The sequence below is a fragment of the Labrus mixtus genome, chromosome 6 (genome assembly GCF_963584025.1).
Source record: "Labrus mixtus chromosome 6, fLabMix1.1, whole genome shotgun sequence".
Lineage (NCBI taxonomy): Eukaryota > Metazoa > Chordata > Actinopteri > Labriformes > Labridae > Labrus > Labrus mixtus.
Genome location: NC_083617.1, coordinates 29,505,770 through 29,521,946, shown reverse-complemented (window position 1 = coordinate 29,521,946; position 16,177 = coordinate 29,505,770). Strand labels below are relative to the sequence as shown.

Here is a 16,177-nt window from a genome sequence, read left to right as displayed (position 1 = left end):
TTTCCTGGAGTTCTTTCCTGGACTCTTGTGACTGCGGACCAAGTGAAACCCCTCTCAGCCGCCCGGAGGCCCTTCATGCTTAAGGGAGACACACGGCGGGGATTTATTCAACATTCTCACCTTACATGCACATTGGATTTCAAACTTGTCAACGCGTCTTGCTGGGGTAACGTCAGCTCATTTAGTGCATTCCCTCACCGGGTTGGAGGTCGGTAACCAACAGGAATATGCTCTGGAATACTTAGTGTTTCTCAAAAAGTGAACGGAGTTTTTGAACGGAGCCAAAAGTAACCTGGACCTCTTCCTCCCCCCTTAAACTTTCTCCTGCGGTGTTTGATATGGCTTGGATTAAATGGGGCCTCTTTTTCTCCTTCGCTTTGCTTATTTCCCCGGTGTGTGTGTCAGCCGAGCAGCAGCAGCAGCAGAAGAAGAAGAGCCAGAGCGGCTTCAGGAGGCTCTACGTGCTCCAGCCCGGCCCGGGACCGGGACCGGGCTCGACTGGTGCGGACGGCGGGATGCGTGTCAGCTCCATCTCGACGCGCCACGGAGCGTCGGGGCAGGCGCACACGTACAACGTGGAGCTCACCGCCAACTACGGCGGCCAGGTCCGGACCCGCAGGATGGGGAACCAGGCGCCTGGCGGGCAGGAGCAGAGCCAGCAGAAGCAGCTCATGAAACTGTCTGGGTAAGAAACTTTTGTCAGGAGGGGGGGGGGGTTTAATGACTCCCTGTTAGCTTATTTCCAAAACCAAATCTCAAAATGACACATTTTCAGCTGGACAATAACACAGGCTCAGGTCTTCAGCCTTGAATTATCTAAATAACAGAGATGGAAGTGAATTCTCCAGAATTGAAGGAGGGTAGACCCTGTCTTTGACTTCTCTCTGACACTAAGTGGCGCTGACAGTGGAGCCCTGACAGCTTGTTTGCACACTCACTTGGTCTGTCTGACCTGTTCAATGAACTGTGTTTGCTGCTAGATTGGATTATTACTGATGATATTGATATCTTGACTGCATTAGGTAAATACAGTGCACTTATTCCTGTATTGAAGACACACACATATCAGCCTTATACAGCAGTAATAGCACTTCTGAATCCCCTGCTCTCTAATGTTATACACAGCTTTGTCTAGTGTGAAGTGTGCTGAATGCTGGCCCGGGCATGGTATGTGTGACAGACAGGCATAAAAAACACTGCTTTAACTGGTGCAACTTTTGGTTCATTGTTTTTAAGGCCCTGGAATAACTTTGTATACATATTTAATAAGCCTGATAAGACCTATCCCAAGGACTGTGTAGGTTCATTCAAGTTCTGCTTGATTGACATCTCACTGACCTGCTTTTTTTTTTTCATTTTAACACCTGCAAGTGTGGAGAATTTACACAGTCATATTCAATGCATTTAGTGACCTCATTCGAGTTCAAACAGAGCAGAGGTTTTATAGTTTATTGCAGCTGACATTTTGACAGGTTATAGTGTGGGGGAGGGGGGGGGGGGGGGTGGGGTGGGCACAGGTGTTACTAATAACATTAATGATGGCTCTGCTTCATGCAAATGTACCAATGAGTCATGACTATGAGTCATCATATATTATACCTGGAGCTTCATGTAGTATATCTAAAAGATTACACACAGAACACAAAACGATGTAGGTTACACTGTAAACAGTATGAAACATTATATCTATTCTTTCTATATGTCACAATCAACTTAAGAATATGCACACGTAAACAAGCCTCATATTCCCCTGACTGTCATCCTACAAGCATTGTGTAGTCAGAGTAATCCCCAATCAATTTATCCTCCATGAGGAGGAGGGCAGCATTGTTATAACCCAAAGACTGTTTGAGAGACTGATTGCTGCAGCAACTTTTGATTTTTTTACTTAATCAGGGAGTGGAGAATGACATGTGGGAAAGGAGCCACAGGTCGGACTCAAACCTGGGCGCACACGTACAACGTGGAGCTCACCGCCAACGTTTGGAGGACTATAGCCTCTGTACATTGGACATGCACAATAACCGCTATACCTGCACTCTGCTGCAACAACTTTAAATATAATCAGCATAAAAAATAGGACAGTTCCTGATTCAAACACCGCGGTCAGACAGAGTGGTAGATGCAGAGTTGGATCTATTCAGACAAGAACACAGTGATGTGCATAAGTGATGATTGTAACGGTCCAACTCAAACTCACACAGGACTCTTCTAGGTGTCAAAATACAACATACTCAATAATAATGAGATTATTACATAATATGGTTGATTACAAAATTGTGAAAAGGTGTTCATAGTATCATGTATCTCCCTCTCCCCGGCCCACCTAGTTGTGATATATCACCATCTAATGAATCTTTATCTGCTCGAGGTTTCTGCCCGTTGAAAGGAAGTTTTCCATACCACTGTTTCCAAGTGATTACACATTGTTTTTGTTTTTTTAAAGCTGTATTTTTCAGCTTTTTGTGTCTTTTTATTAGAGAGAGAGGACAGTGGATAGAGTCAGAATTCAGGGAGAGAGAGAGAGAGAGAGAGAGAGAGTGGGGAACAACATGCGGTAAAGGGGCCACGGGTCGGAATCGAACCCAGGACACCCGCCTGGGGCGCGCTTGATAACCACTTTTCCACAGGTGATCATACATTGTTGGGTCTCTCTGTAGGTAATCATACAATGAGTACTAGGGGTGGGAACCACTGGATAACTCACAATATGATAAGATAGGATACAATGCAATACCCAATATTTCCCCCATGATAACAATAATACCACAATACAGTGGTTCTTTATTACTGGTTCTTATTCACTTTAGCTTGGTGTCAGATTCACCTCTCCAAGGTTGAGGAGTCAATGTTATCTTTATTAAACATGTGGGAGGGCAATCTGTTTTCACATGCTTCGTCCTTTAACTTATTTAACTGTTGACACTCTCTTGCTGTCTTCTTCTTTTATCCTTTTTTCTTCTTTAGCCAAATAACTTTTATTCTTGTTCCCTTCATCCATGTCATAAGAACCACCGTCAGGAGTCATGCAGCAGTGACACTTTGAGTCAAATTGGCAGAGGTATCTGTTTGGAGTGCAGTATTTCTTTTATGGATTATAATATTTATATTTGGCCCTGAAGATTTGATTATTGTAACACACAACTCAGGATGACAACATATTGCTGTGGATATTTTATTCCACCTCAACAAGCCCAGCCCTGACTTGTTCTTCATGTACTGTCTATGAAGTTTTATCGTGATTTGGTTCTATTTAAATAAGAGAGGGTGCACATGTTTTTCTGTCAACAGTACAATCCTCTTAAATGTTAAGAAACTACTAGTCATCTAATTGTAAAATATGCATAATATTGTAATAATTAGAGACGCACTGATTGATAAAATCAAGGCCGATACCGGTACAGATGTTTGAAATAAGATTGTGGATTTCGTTACTGATGTTTGTTTCATGACTTCTTTTGCTGAAGACTCCCACAATACCAACATTTTCTCAATTGTTTGACAAAGAAAACAATTCAGAGTTTGTCCAACAGGTGATTTTATCTGCCCACTAAAAAAAACCCTTCTCTGAATGAGTTTGGTGTACTAGATGCCAGCAAAGAAATTGATTTGGCACAACAAATAAACATCAGTTCATGCCACATAATTTGCAGATGTGCCAACTTCTGTCAACAGGGCCGATACCGAGTGTTTAATATTCAGCTGTTGGTCCTTTTTGACTTAAACACCGAAGTTGTCAGCCATCAGGCTCTATACACTCTTTGTACATTTTATGACAGGAAGCAAAACTTTTACAAATAAAATAAAACGTTGTAATCTGCACTGCAGTATTTAAATATATAATTGGCAAAGAAGCTTTTCTTCTTGAACATCGCAGCAATGTCAACAAGCCTTTTCAGAACCGCTCTCTTCCAGCTGACACCTTCTGACATCACCCGAGGCATTTTAACGGCTCAGTGGTGCTCCACAACTGACTCCTCTGTGCTCTTTAGGATTTACAAAGTGGTGCTGAGCCAGCAGCTGATGGAAGCCCCTCTGTCAGCTGCACAGCAGACTGTACCTCATAGTCTGATAATTCATCACATATGTAAATGGAGATTTTTGCCTTGGTCTCTATATTAACCATTTATCACGTATACATGGAATATTTAGTGTCTACAAGTACAAACACAACAATTTCAAAAAGTAAATAGTTAGAATTGTAGTTATATTTTGCATTTAGGGATAGAACGAGAGTTATACAGACAGTCATTCAAGGTTATTTTTATCAATCCCAACTATTTTGTGTAAAAAAGTTTGCCCCAGCCATTTTCATGTGTTTACAACAGCTATGAATGTGGCCTCCTAGACCCTGAAACTGACCCCAAAGCTGGAAAGGGCTGGATGGAATTTAACACGTTAAGTGTGCATCTATCATCTATATTCTAGGCTTGTTGGGAAGTGTGTTGCATGATACAGCGTCTGGCACGACAATAGAGTAGAATGGATTTCTATTAAGCAATTCTTTTGTTGATAGTGTACTTACAGGACACTTTTAGGGCAAGACTGACTCCAACACTTTGCTACTGGTGATCGATGGGTGCCCTGTGCACAGCCATGCTACTCATCCAGGGTGCATCTAGAGCAAGCAGCTTTCAAGGTCAGAGTAATCCATCGCACACCAGGATTCTTCTGATTGACTTTAAAGTTTAATGCATATAAAGAATTTGAGTGATCTATGCGTTTTGCATAGTGGCTTTCTCATGTTTGTTCTCCACTTGATTAGCGTCAGGTGTGGGAAGACTTTTCCGTGTCACCAGGTGGTGATAATGACAATGACTTGGTGACATGGCCAGCAGTGTGTGAATGTGTATTGATGGGATTAGAACGTACTTATTGGAACTTTACACAGCATCCCCTGTCATCAGAATATGAATGGGTGAATGTGACATGTAAGGCGCTTTGTGTGATCAGAAGATAAATGGTAAATGGTAAATGGACTTGAGCTTATATAGCGCTCTAGTCTTCCGACTGCTTTACAATTCTACAATTCACTTAGCAGACGCTTTTATCCAAAGCAACGTACATCAGAGAGTAAGTACAACACTAATCCATTCATACACCACCACCAAAGCAGCAGGAGCAATGCGGGGTTAAGTGTCTTACCCAAGGACACATCGGACATGTTGCTCAGCTGGGGATCGAACCCTCAACCCTCCAGTTGAGAGGCGACGACTCTACCACAGCTGCCCCAGATAAGAGAAGCTCTATTAGTTAGTACAGTCCATTTAACTTTTACTATAATTTATTTCACAATATCCCATGAATTTTTCTTTTTCATCTTGCACCTGTTATGGCAGAGAAGTTGTACTTCTATCCTAAAGTTTTATGTCTAAGATGAAGGTGAGGGTCTTGTGCTGTGCATTCCACATTGGTGGGAAGTATTTACCTCAGAGAACTCACCTGCATGCTGATATTTCCCAAAGCGAACGTCTTTCCTGCCTGCTCTTGATGTAAGCCAAGTATATAATTGGCTGTATGATGCTTTAACTCCTTTCATAATTGTGTGTGAGTCAGTCTGCAAAAACAACAACAACAAAGAAACAGCTAAAGGAATCAGCTAACCGATGTTAGCAGGAGCTAAGAAATGTCATAAAGAATCATTTTGGATTTTTTATTTATATAATCAAAACAACCAGAACATCAAAACATCAAAATTACTTTATGTGAGTATGGGCCATAGCTAGTTTGGAACTCGGATCTACACACTACTAGTTTGCAATACAGGCATTCAGTTTTTCAAGCCCAACTGGAGACAATGCCATAATGTTCATGTCAAAATGTCATGGCATACATCAGTGAGGCAGCTAAGGTAAAAAGAGATGATCAGAATTCAGAGTAAAAGCATTGATAAACATTATATACTTGTGAGTCCTCAATTTAATACTTCCTGTAGAGACCATTCCTATGTTGGTAAAAAAAAATCAGAAACATCTGTAATAATGGGTCGATTCCCTTCTTTGACTGGTTTCTTTCTTTCATACAAAATGTTTTTTTTGTCAGAATAAGAAGTGGGAGATTAGTCCACAGAACAACAGGAGGCCATCAGACTGTGTGTGGTCCAGCAGCAGCCTGACCTCAGCTGCTCAGTCTGTGGCCCATCAGACTGTTTTAAAGTGTGATTAGTGAATACAGTTCAGCTGTGAATTTCTGTCACCCCAACAAAAGAAAATGACTCCTGAGAATCATTACCAGGTTACATAAGACTGGAAGGATTATGTTGTGGTTTGTGTATGTGTTTGTGTATGTGTTTGGGTGTTGTGGTGTAAGTGTAAGTCTTTTCATGTCATGTATCAAATGAGGCCTTTATCAAACGTATGGTTTGTGTTGTTGGTGCGGTCATCATTTAGATAATGGCAGAGAGTGCCATTTGCAGCATGCTTCTGGCTGATGATTAAAATTCACTTGACACCACTGGCACTTGTGCCCTGACCTTTATGCCTTCATGAATTCTTACTTTATGTATTTTGTGCTCAGTTAATTGTTTTGATGAATACAGCCTTTTCTTTATGTTGGTGCTGAACAGACTCATTGCAAGTTGTTATGAATCAATATCAAGTGGAGATGAAATGGTTATGGAAATCAGGGACGATTGGAATCCTATACTGACACCGATACCAATTCCCTATACTGACACTAATACAGATACTGATATCGATACTGGTACCGGTACAGATAACAATAGCAATACTGTTACTGATACGATACCGATACTGATATCGATACATATACCAATACAAATACTGATTTTAAAAACAACAATTCAGCCATTTGTAATTCATTTGGACTGTCTTTCAACTGAGATTTTAAATTGGATATATTTAAATTGTTATTAGAAGTCCTTCCTCTGAAATATCACTGGAACAAACTGCATATCGCCGATCGTTCCCAGAGAAGACGTAAGACTTCCACACTGCCAACATTTTCTTTCACGTTTGATCATGAAAACAAGTCAGAGTTTATCCAACAGTGGACGTCTTCTGCCCAATAAAGAAAACCTGCTCTCTGAATCAGCTATTAGCTGAACTAGCTTACCCCCATTGAAGTAATGCAACACAACAGATACACATCGGTGCCTGACAAATAGTTTGCAGATGGGCCAATGTTTGACAACAGGTCCGATATTGTCCACTACTGATGTTCAAAAGATGCATCTGTGCTTCCCTAATATCAAGTATTACTTATCACAGGTGATAATTTTTCTTCTAAAGGCAGTGGAATGTAATCCAGTCAGTTTCTTTGATAAATCAATTAAGAGTATAATTATAAAAGGATGAATCTGCATGGAAGGGGCTGTCTGGGTGGTCGGGATTCTTTCTTGTTCTGCTAGCCTTAAATTTGCCCAGCCTCATCATCGTCATCCGAGCCAAACTCTCTGATGATGTGAGTCATGAGCTCCCACGTTGGTCCAGCTTCCAACAGTCTGACTCAGTCAGGTCTCTGAAGAGTTTTCCAAACCAAAGTTTTGTAGTAACACAAAGTTTGTTCGATTCAGGTTGGCTTAGCCAGCCCAGAAAGTCTTCCACAATAAACAGTACACCTCAACAGTTTGGTATCACAAAGCATTCCTGCCGTGCTGGTCATATTTAGAGTCAAAGGCCAAGCCACATCTCATGAGCTCTGTGTTTTGGACAGCATTCAAGTGTGGAAAACATAAAGTGATGCTGTGGTGCAGCCCGGCAGATTAGTGCCAAAAATCAGAACAGAGGTGGGACAGTTAGATATTGAGGTCAGTTCTCTCGAACTGAATGAACCTTGGAACAACTTTTTAAACTTGGTCTTTTAGACATCAAATGAAACCCAGCTGTAAAGGGTTAATGCAGATATTTGAGTGAGAGAGATATTTATTAATCATCCAGTGTGACTTGGATTAACATCTCTTCACAGGCATACAATTCTGTTGGTGTCTTCAAATCCTTCACAAGTCTTCATTTTTGATACTCTTAATGCCAGAAGTGTAATAGCATCAGTTTATTACCGGTAATTAAATAACTAATGCCAGGCTTGTTGTCAAATTCCAATGTTTGTACCTGACTGGGTGTGTGTGGTTGTTTTATTGACCTCTGCTTGTTTTTCCATCTGCAGGGTTAATGTATGTGGAGGGCAGTGCTGCCATGGCTGGAGTAAAACTCAGGGATCTCAGCGGTGCACCAAACGTAAGTGGACTGCTACACCATTCCAGGGTTTCATCTGTGTATTAACTGACTGTTTCTATACCTCATGAACATTTCCTGTTCTTTAATATTGAGTTCTACTTTCTTACTTTAACAAAATACAGTCTGACATTTCATTCATTTTTTTGTGGGACATAATCAAAAGGGTTGGTTTAAACAAAGTTTTACAGAGGACAGAGGATAGAGTCGGAAATCAGGGAGAGAGAGAGAGAGAGAGAGAGAGTTTGGAATGACATGCAGGAAAGGCGCACCTACCACTAGTCCACCAACGCCCCTGAAGGGAGCATTTCTGAAGCTTTTTGTACCAATTAGTCTTTGAGACCCTCAAATATAATTTTAAAAAATGGGGCCAAGATGAAATATTACTGAAATTCTCCTCTAACTCTGACTGGTTACCGTAAATCCAGATATTAGAATGTCCTGCATGGGCACTTATTGTATGCAGACTTCCAACAAGGCAAATATTCTTGTCTTCTATAATATTCATATCTGCAAGCTCAATGCTATTTGTCTTGGTATGCTTAAAAAAACTATTAAGCATTGTGACCAAATATTATTCTGTTATTCATGAGATACAGATCCCTTCAAACGTTTATCCTTGGTCCATATTTCACATTTCCAGCAAGTAAAAACAATCTGATTGAATAGTTTGACTGATTCATCAGACATTTCACCAACTTCATTTATGGAAGGAGCATGGCTCCAGTCGTATCTGATGGCTGTCCAGCCTTCACCAGGCAGTCGCACACAGACATATTTGGCAAAGAATCAATGAAACCAGTTGAATTTATATTTCAAAGGTTTATTCAATGTAAAAAAACGTTATTCAAAAATAATAAGCCTGAAAATGTTGTAGGTTTAAGTTTGATAGGGCGGCTGTGGCTCAGTTAGTAGAAGTGCCAGTCTAGCTTTTTTTATGTGATATCCTGATTCAAATTTTGTTCTTACAGTAGCTTGATATTTTGGGTTAGCATTGCTCAGCATTTTGTCCCCTTGAATGATTAATGTACTCATTTGGCATTATAACTGTAGCGCCTGCAGAGTCAGAATCCCCTTTGTACACACCTCCATTCATTGCTTCCTCCGTCATCCACCCACATTCATCTCACACTCCAATGAAAACCAGCCACAGTGCCCGCGAAGTCTGAATCTGTCCTCCAGGAAGGGCATTTGTGGAAATTGTCCCAAAGTATGGATTCCATGTCCCAGGAATGGGGTACAATGAAGCAAACACTGAATGTATCTGCACTTGCATCAGTCCCTGTTAAAGCAGCACCCAAAAATGTTCAGTTGGAGGAGGCTCAGAGTCAGCGCCTCCAGTCTACTGTACTGACTGATAGAGCAGGTGTGCTTCAGTCTCCTCATGATTCTCCCGTTCTTCCTGAGGTCAGGGGACGGTTAACAGGAAAATGTCCTGTAAAACTGCAGTTTCCATCATTTGGAAAGATGGAGGATGAACCAGATCCCCTCTTGTACTTGGAGAAATGTAATGATTTTCTGGCTTTAAATCCGCTGACTGACGAGGAGTTGATGGCGACCTTGAGAAATGTCCTACATGGAACTGCGAGAGACTGGTGGGATGTGGTACGTTTAAACACCCATACCTGGTCAGACTTTCAAGAAAAGTTCCGTGCTGCCTTTCTGTCAGAAGATTACGAAGATGAACTGGCAGAGAGAGTGAGGACAAGAGTTCAAGGCGAAGGTGAAAGCATAAGAGACTTTGCTTTTAGGTACCGTTCCTTGTGTCAGAGGTGGAAGCCTGAAATTCAGGAAGGTGCAGTTTTGAAGCTGATTTTCAAAAACATCAATCCCCATATGGCAAGCCAGCTCCGAGGCAGAGTTACTTTAGTGGATGAACTGGTGAGGCTTGGACAACAACTGGAAAAAGACAGAGCGAATCAGACTCAATATGAACAATGGAAAAAACAAGTTGTGAAACCAAAAGAGAAAGTGGAGATGTTCACTACTAATGACCCACCACCGCAGAAAGACAACACCACCCCTGTTTACTGCTGGAGATGTAAAAGCAGTCATGCTCCATATTCATGTCCAAATTACAATCAGTTCAAGAAATACAAGCCCCCTGGTCAACACCACCCTCAACAATCCAACCCTCAGCACTCCAGCGACTAAGATGTCACACAAACGGCTATAACACGGACTTCAAACACGCTCTATGCCGAGGTAACACATCTCCTAAACTGACTTTCTTTCAATCACTCTCCGCCCCGATCACCGGTGACTTGCACCTATACAAATGCCGTTCCTGGAGGACGGATTCAGACTTCGCGGGCACTGTGGCTGGTTTTCATTGGAGTGTGAGATGAATGTGGGTGGATGACGGAGGAAGCAATGAATGGAGGTGTGTACAAAGGGCATTCTGACTCTGCAGGCGCTACATAACTTGTGCCTTTTTATTTTCAGATCTTAAACATTTCCACATAACACTAATGTATTTGTTTCAAAGCTGTGTCTACTGCACACACATTCTTACTCAAACATTTCATTATGAAGAATCATTGATAAATCCTGCAATAGTTGTCAGTGTGTACCCAAAATACGCAAAAGCAAAGCTCAAATCTGTGTAAACATGCATTTTATGAATGAGGCCCAGTGTTTTGGATGTTTTTTTTTTTTTAAATAGCTGCCTGCTGTGTCCTGAGAAGACGGTTATTACATTGTCCAACTGGCATCAGCGAGTGTCTAAGAGTGAAAGAGAAACAGATTTGGATGGATTACACCTCGGGGGCCCAGACTCTTTGGCTAGATCACTTTCTTATTTGCAGACCTTTGCTAACCTATTATTTAGGAAGCAAACAGCTTTCTCCAGGTTTGTGCTAATCTGTTTGAGTTTCTTAAGGGAAAGACTGCTGCAGTCCCCCAGAGAGCAGCAGGTGTTCCCCGTGTCCAAAAGATCTCACAGCATCTGGCTCCTTCACTCTCTGACCTTTTTAAACAGAATGAGACCCAGAAGGAAAAGGTTTTGGTATTTTGACTTTTTTTAGTGTAATTTGAGTGTTAAGTGTGGGATTAAAGAAACATATCACAACGATTTATTTCTCATAAATGTCTCAGTCTACTCTTTAACACGTCTCTTGCAGTAGACATTGGGTCACAATCCTCATCAAATAGAGCACATGTTACAATTAAATACATTTAATTTACTCTGCATTTATTTTCGATTGTTTCTTATTTGATGAATAATTGACCTCAATACACTGTAGTTGGTACTTCTGAACCTCTGTGTATGTGTAACTGCTAACCCATAGTTAGTGGCTGCCTTGAATAATTTCCTCCTGAGGCTTTTCCTCAGATGATCCACATCTCCTCGTCTCCTAACAGCTCAACATCTGAATGTCCCTCTGTAAAGTTCATGAAAATCATATCTGCCTCGATCGGTGCTCTGTTTCCTGAAGAGTGGATAAATGAAGAGATAAGAGAGATAAATATGAAGAAGCCTTACTGTCTGAAACAAAGACATTATTAAATCTGAAGAATATGATATAGTTAAAACTCTAATTAATAAAACCCATCATTCAATTTAGAACCAAAAATGTATGTGTGTGTTGATCAGGATCCTCTATGACGACAGTAACCATGTTTTGTGCGATAGCGTGAGAGACAGAATATGTTCTCTGTTGTGTGATACATCACTAGAAAGCACAGGATGCAGGCACATCTGCTATTAATGGGCTTATATGCTCAACTGTCCATTTTTTATACAAAATATTAGATACGTTATTCTTACAATAACTGTTAAATAACTGTCACAGATTGTTTTAAAATGTTATTGAACCTACAGTTTCTCTAAGTGGGCTAATTTTTTACAGCCCAAACACCGTAGCATCCTCTTCCGTTGTCTTCTGTAGTGTAAATGATTGACAGGTGTCATGGCACACCCCCTTCATTTGGTAATCAAAGTTGGTTGACCACAAAAGAAGTGCAGGTGGCCTGTCATGGTGAAGAGGTATTTCGGAATTTTCTGACCAATCAGTAAATTTCAACTCTCACCAGATTTGTGAGCGTCCGATAAAATTTGAGGTTGAGATCAGATATACATTTTTTTTTTCGCCCCGCATGGTGTCTGGTCTAAACCTTAGAGACAGGGAGAGGAACTCATATCTCAGTAAAAGAGCTCAGAGTAGAATAGTTTTTCATTCACGTCACCTGAGGCTGATCCAGAACACACAGGGGGGATTACATGTACTCTCTGGCCAAGGAAACACCTTTAGATCCTCCAGGAAGAGCTGTAATACATGACTCTGTGTCTGGCCTACCTTGCTTGGCCTCCTGCCAAAGCGACCCATACCCCGATAAGCAGTGGAAAATGGATACTGATGGGGCTCTGGGGATGAGGATTTCAGGCCATCTGTTAGTCTACTCGACACTTTTGTCTCTAAAATGCAGTTGAAAGATTCGGAAAAGCTAGACAGGATTATGGGTTCAGTTTTTGGTCAACGTTTAGCTGGGATGTCTATCAGTAAGTCAGTATTGTTCAAGTTATTTCTTAATCTTTCTGCTAGTAATTGATCTTCCCTTAAAATTCCTCCATGATTACACACATATTTGTTCAAAGCATTTGACATTTTTTTGTGCAGTAGATCATTTTAATCCCATAAGGATATACCCTAATGACACCCAAAGGTCCTCTGTGAATGCTGGAGTACTCTGAACCAAACTGTGCTACTTAAAAGATTTGCCCTCACCAGTGAAAAGTGTTTTGGTTTGCAGCCGCCTGGATCCCATATCAGCTGAACCCTTGAAGACATGCAGTGTGTGCAGAGAGACTGCTTTGTTTATACAGGCACAGGAAACACTGCACAGTGACCAATAGGAGACATTCCTCTGGTTCTCAGGCTTTGAGAGTCCGTAGCCATTCCCCCCCCCCCCCCCCCCCCCCCCCCCACCACCACCACCACCACCACCACCACCACCACCACTTGCTTCAGTGGGATATAAGCTAAATGTGATACACTCAATTTTTCCATTAAAACTTGTTGAAATAATTAAAAAAATTAGAGCTTTTGTAAATGTTCATCTCCCCATCCTTTTCAGTGTTTGTTTTTGCTCCCTTTTTTTTAGTTTGAACTGCATCTCCAAAGAAAATACATGAATTTCACTAAGTTTCTGTAAATCTTTTGAAATTTCAAGGTGACAATTTAGAATTGTATTGTGGGTACCACTCTGATTAAGGTGAATTTCATCAATTTCCTCATAGATACTGCCCCTCACTTTGATTTTACTGTTCATTTTATCTTTACAAAAGCTGTATTCACACATGCACTCCTTAAAATTTGAGGACATTCCTACAAATGTGTTATTCTCAGCTTCTGTAGCTTTTGAATTTCCCTCGGGATCAATAAAGTATCTATCTATCTATCTTCACATGTATGCCTACAAACTTGAAGTTTTCCCTGTCGGCTCTCAGGAGGCAGGACATGTTGTGAAAAGGACTCTGCTGCAGTAACATGTTATCATATATGGTGTGGGCAAGACACTTAACCCCAAATTGCTCCCACTGCTTTGGTGGCAGTGTATGAATGGCATTAGTTACTTTTGATGGATGATACTACATAGTGATCACTACCATCAGTGTGTGAATGTGTAGGTGTGACATGCAGTGTAAAAGGGTGTAAAACCATGATTTATATATAATCAAACATAATACAGAATGTGTTCATTCTGTGACCCATGATCAAAGTAAGTTTTACTGACAGAAGAGTTTAATTCAACATTGTTGATTGACAGACAGACAGTCACCATGGTTACTCACTCTCACCTGCCTGCTGCTTTGTAATGTCGTTTAGCCTAATCCCTATAAATTCAGTTATCACAACAGGTGAGCTTTGGGTGGAGAGGCTTGATAAGTAACTTTTAAAAACTGAGAGAGAGCAGAAAACACCGACAGAAACATTTTAAACACCGGGGTTATATCTCTCATCACTGACTGTCTGAGCTCTGCTCTGTCTGTCTCTCTGCAGACTGTTAACGTCTCTCTGGCTCGTTAAAAGGTTTCTTGTGTCGCTATCCGAGATGTAAACTTAACTGTGCGAACTATGCAGATAAGTTAACTGTTGCTCACGGCATGTCGGTTTGGAAAAATATCAGAACAGTTGCATACAACCGGGATGGAGTTGTTTTTGTGGACTTTACTGTCCGGAGCATAAACTGCAGCATGATAGAATAAAGACATATCGTCAGCACGTAAAAAATTTCACGATCTAAGATCGTTATATCGCCCACCACTATGTCAGATGCCACTTTTCATTTGTGAAAGCTTTGAACCGCAATGCATGATGGTATATATTTCTTGGTTAGTGACCATCGATTGTACAGTACTTTTTACAATGCATTATGAGTCCGCTTTATGGAGAATGATAGCGGACCCCCCCGTATCTCCCTTGCAGACCAATTTGAAAGATAAGGCAGACAGAGCAGCTTTTTTTCTTTCAGTTTCCATGTGACTACTTCAAACAGATCGCCTCTCCACTCCTCCATGAACAAGGGATGCTGTCAAACAGGGTAACAACATGAATGAACAATATTGTTCTGGCGCTGCCTTGCACACGACCCCAGGAGTCATTTCGTTGCCGTGCATAGAGAGTTCTTTCATGTCGTCAGTTGAACCCCCACAACACCAGGCTTTCTTTTTTTTTTTTTAAATGTTGAGGTAGGAATTCAACAACGTTAAAATGGCCTCCTGTCCAAATGTTACCAACACATTGGACATTTTCTGAGCTTTTTTGCACTTAATATACAGTACACTGAGGCATAGTCCACACGTAGGCGTGTATTTAAAAAAGGTTTTTCTGTGCGTTTTAGCCTTTTGTAAAAACAAAAGGTCATTTTATTTAAAGAGACACACACACCAAAACGGAGCTTTCTGAGAGAGCTGGTTTATACAGGGTCACAAACCTCCTCTGGTGCTTGATTCATGTTATATTTTGACCAAAACACAGCTCAGATGTTTCATTTAGACCACAGGGGACTGTTTGAAAAGGTGGAGGAGGGGGAGAATATGTCCTTTTTAAGTTGTTTATGTGCAGACGGGGAAAATTGAGTTTCGGGCTTGTAATGTCACACTGTGCGCCGGTTTGTCCTTTGTTTGACGTCATTGTGCGATGCTGTCACTTTTGTTTTCACAAGATTAGTACGATAGCAGCCGTAACCAAACTAGTGCTCCCGCTTGTCAATGGTTTGAACTTTGTAAAAGGAAATGGTCATTGCAGAGAAATGGCGAGAACATCTTAGCTTCTCAAGGACATTGTTTTTGACTTGACATGCTCATGACAGCTGTAACAGTGTGTTTTGCGTTTTCATGTGGACGAAGATGTTTTTGAGAAATTAGCGTTTGGATGGGATTCTTTTTTAAACGGAGGAAAACCTCCTCAGGTGTCTTAAAGCTCCTGTGAGTTGTTAATTTTTTTCAACAAAAGATCTAATCCTGTATTCTTTTAACAGTCAATGTTTCATTCAGCAAGAATCTTTACGATGGAAAGTCCTGAGTAAGTGTGCTTCTGCAGCAAGCTGTCCATCTCCTTGCATGACACCTACCTGACGGCAGCGATTTCAGACATTAAAAATAACCATATGAAGAATATGAAATCTTTATCATAATAGTCTTGTTTGCTTTTGTAGCTCATACAGAGTCATCAGTCTTAACATCATCAGTCTGTTTCTTCACTCCTCACAGGAGCTTTAAGTGGACTTGAAAGGAAAGGTTGAAACAGAAAAGACCTGTTAGTCATTCTTTATGTGGCAGAAGTCAAACCTTTTATCCAAGCAGAGGTCAAAAGTCTTACACTCATGTTGTTAATGGTGATGAGCTCTGAATGTTCCTTGTGCCTCTTTCCTGACTGCCATAAATAAGATGTATTTGGGACATATCCTTATTGCTGTGGAGCACAGTTTGTTTTTGTTTGCTTCTTTTCTTGGCAGACATCCGACAACAACATGTGATTCAG

At 41.0% G+C, this 16,177-nt stretch overlaps 1 protein-coding gene across 3 annotated transcripts in view; it reads left to right on the top strand.

The window, feature by feature from the left end:
• Positions 1–332: 332 nt before the first annotated feature.
• The window catches only part of ltbp1 (latent transforming growth factor beta binding protein 1), a 126,637-nt gene continuing 110,792 nt past the window's right edge, over positions 333–16,177 (top strand). For all 3 annotated transcript variants that reach the window (XM_061040845.1, XM_061040844.1, XM_061040843.1), the window contains exons 1-2: positions 333–685; positions 8,125–8,195. In XM_061040845.1, coding sequence (XP_060896828.1) covers positions 339–685; positions 8,125–8,195 — 418 coding nt within the window. In that variant the 5' untranslated portion in view covers positions 333–338. The remainder of the gene's footprint in view (positions 686–8,124; positions 8,196–16,177) is intronic.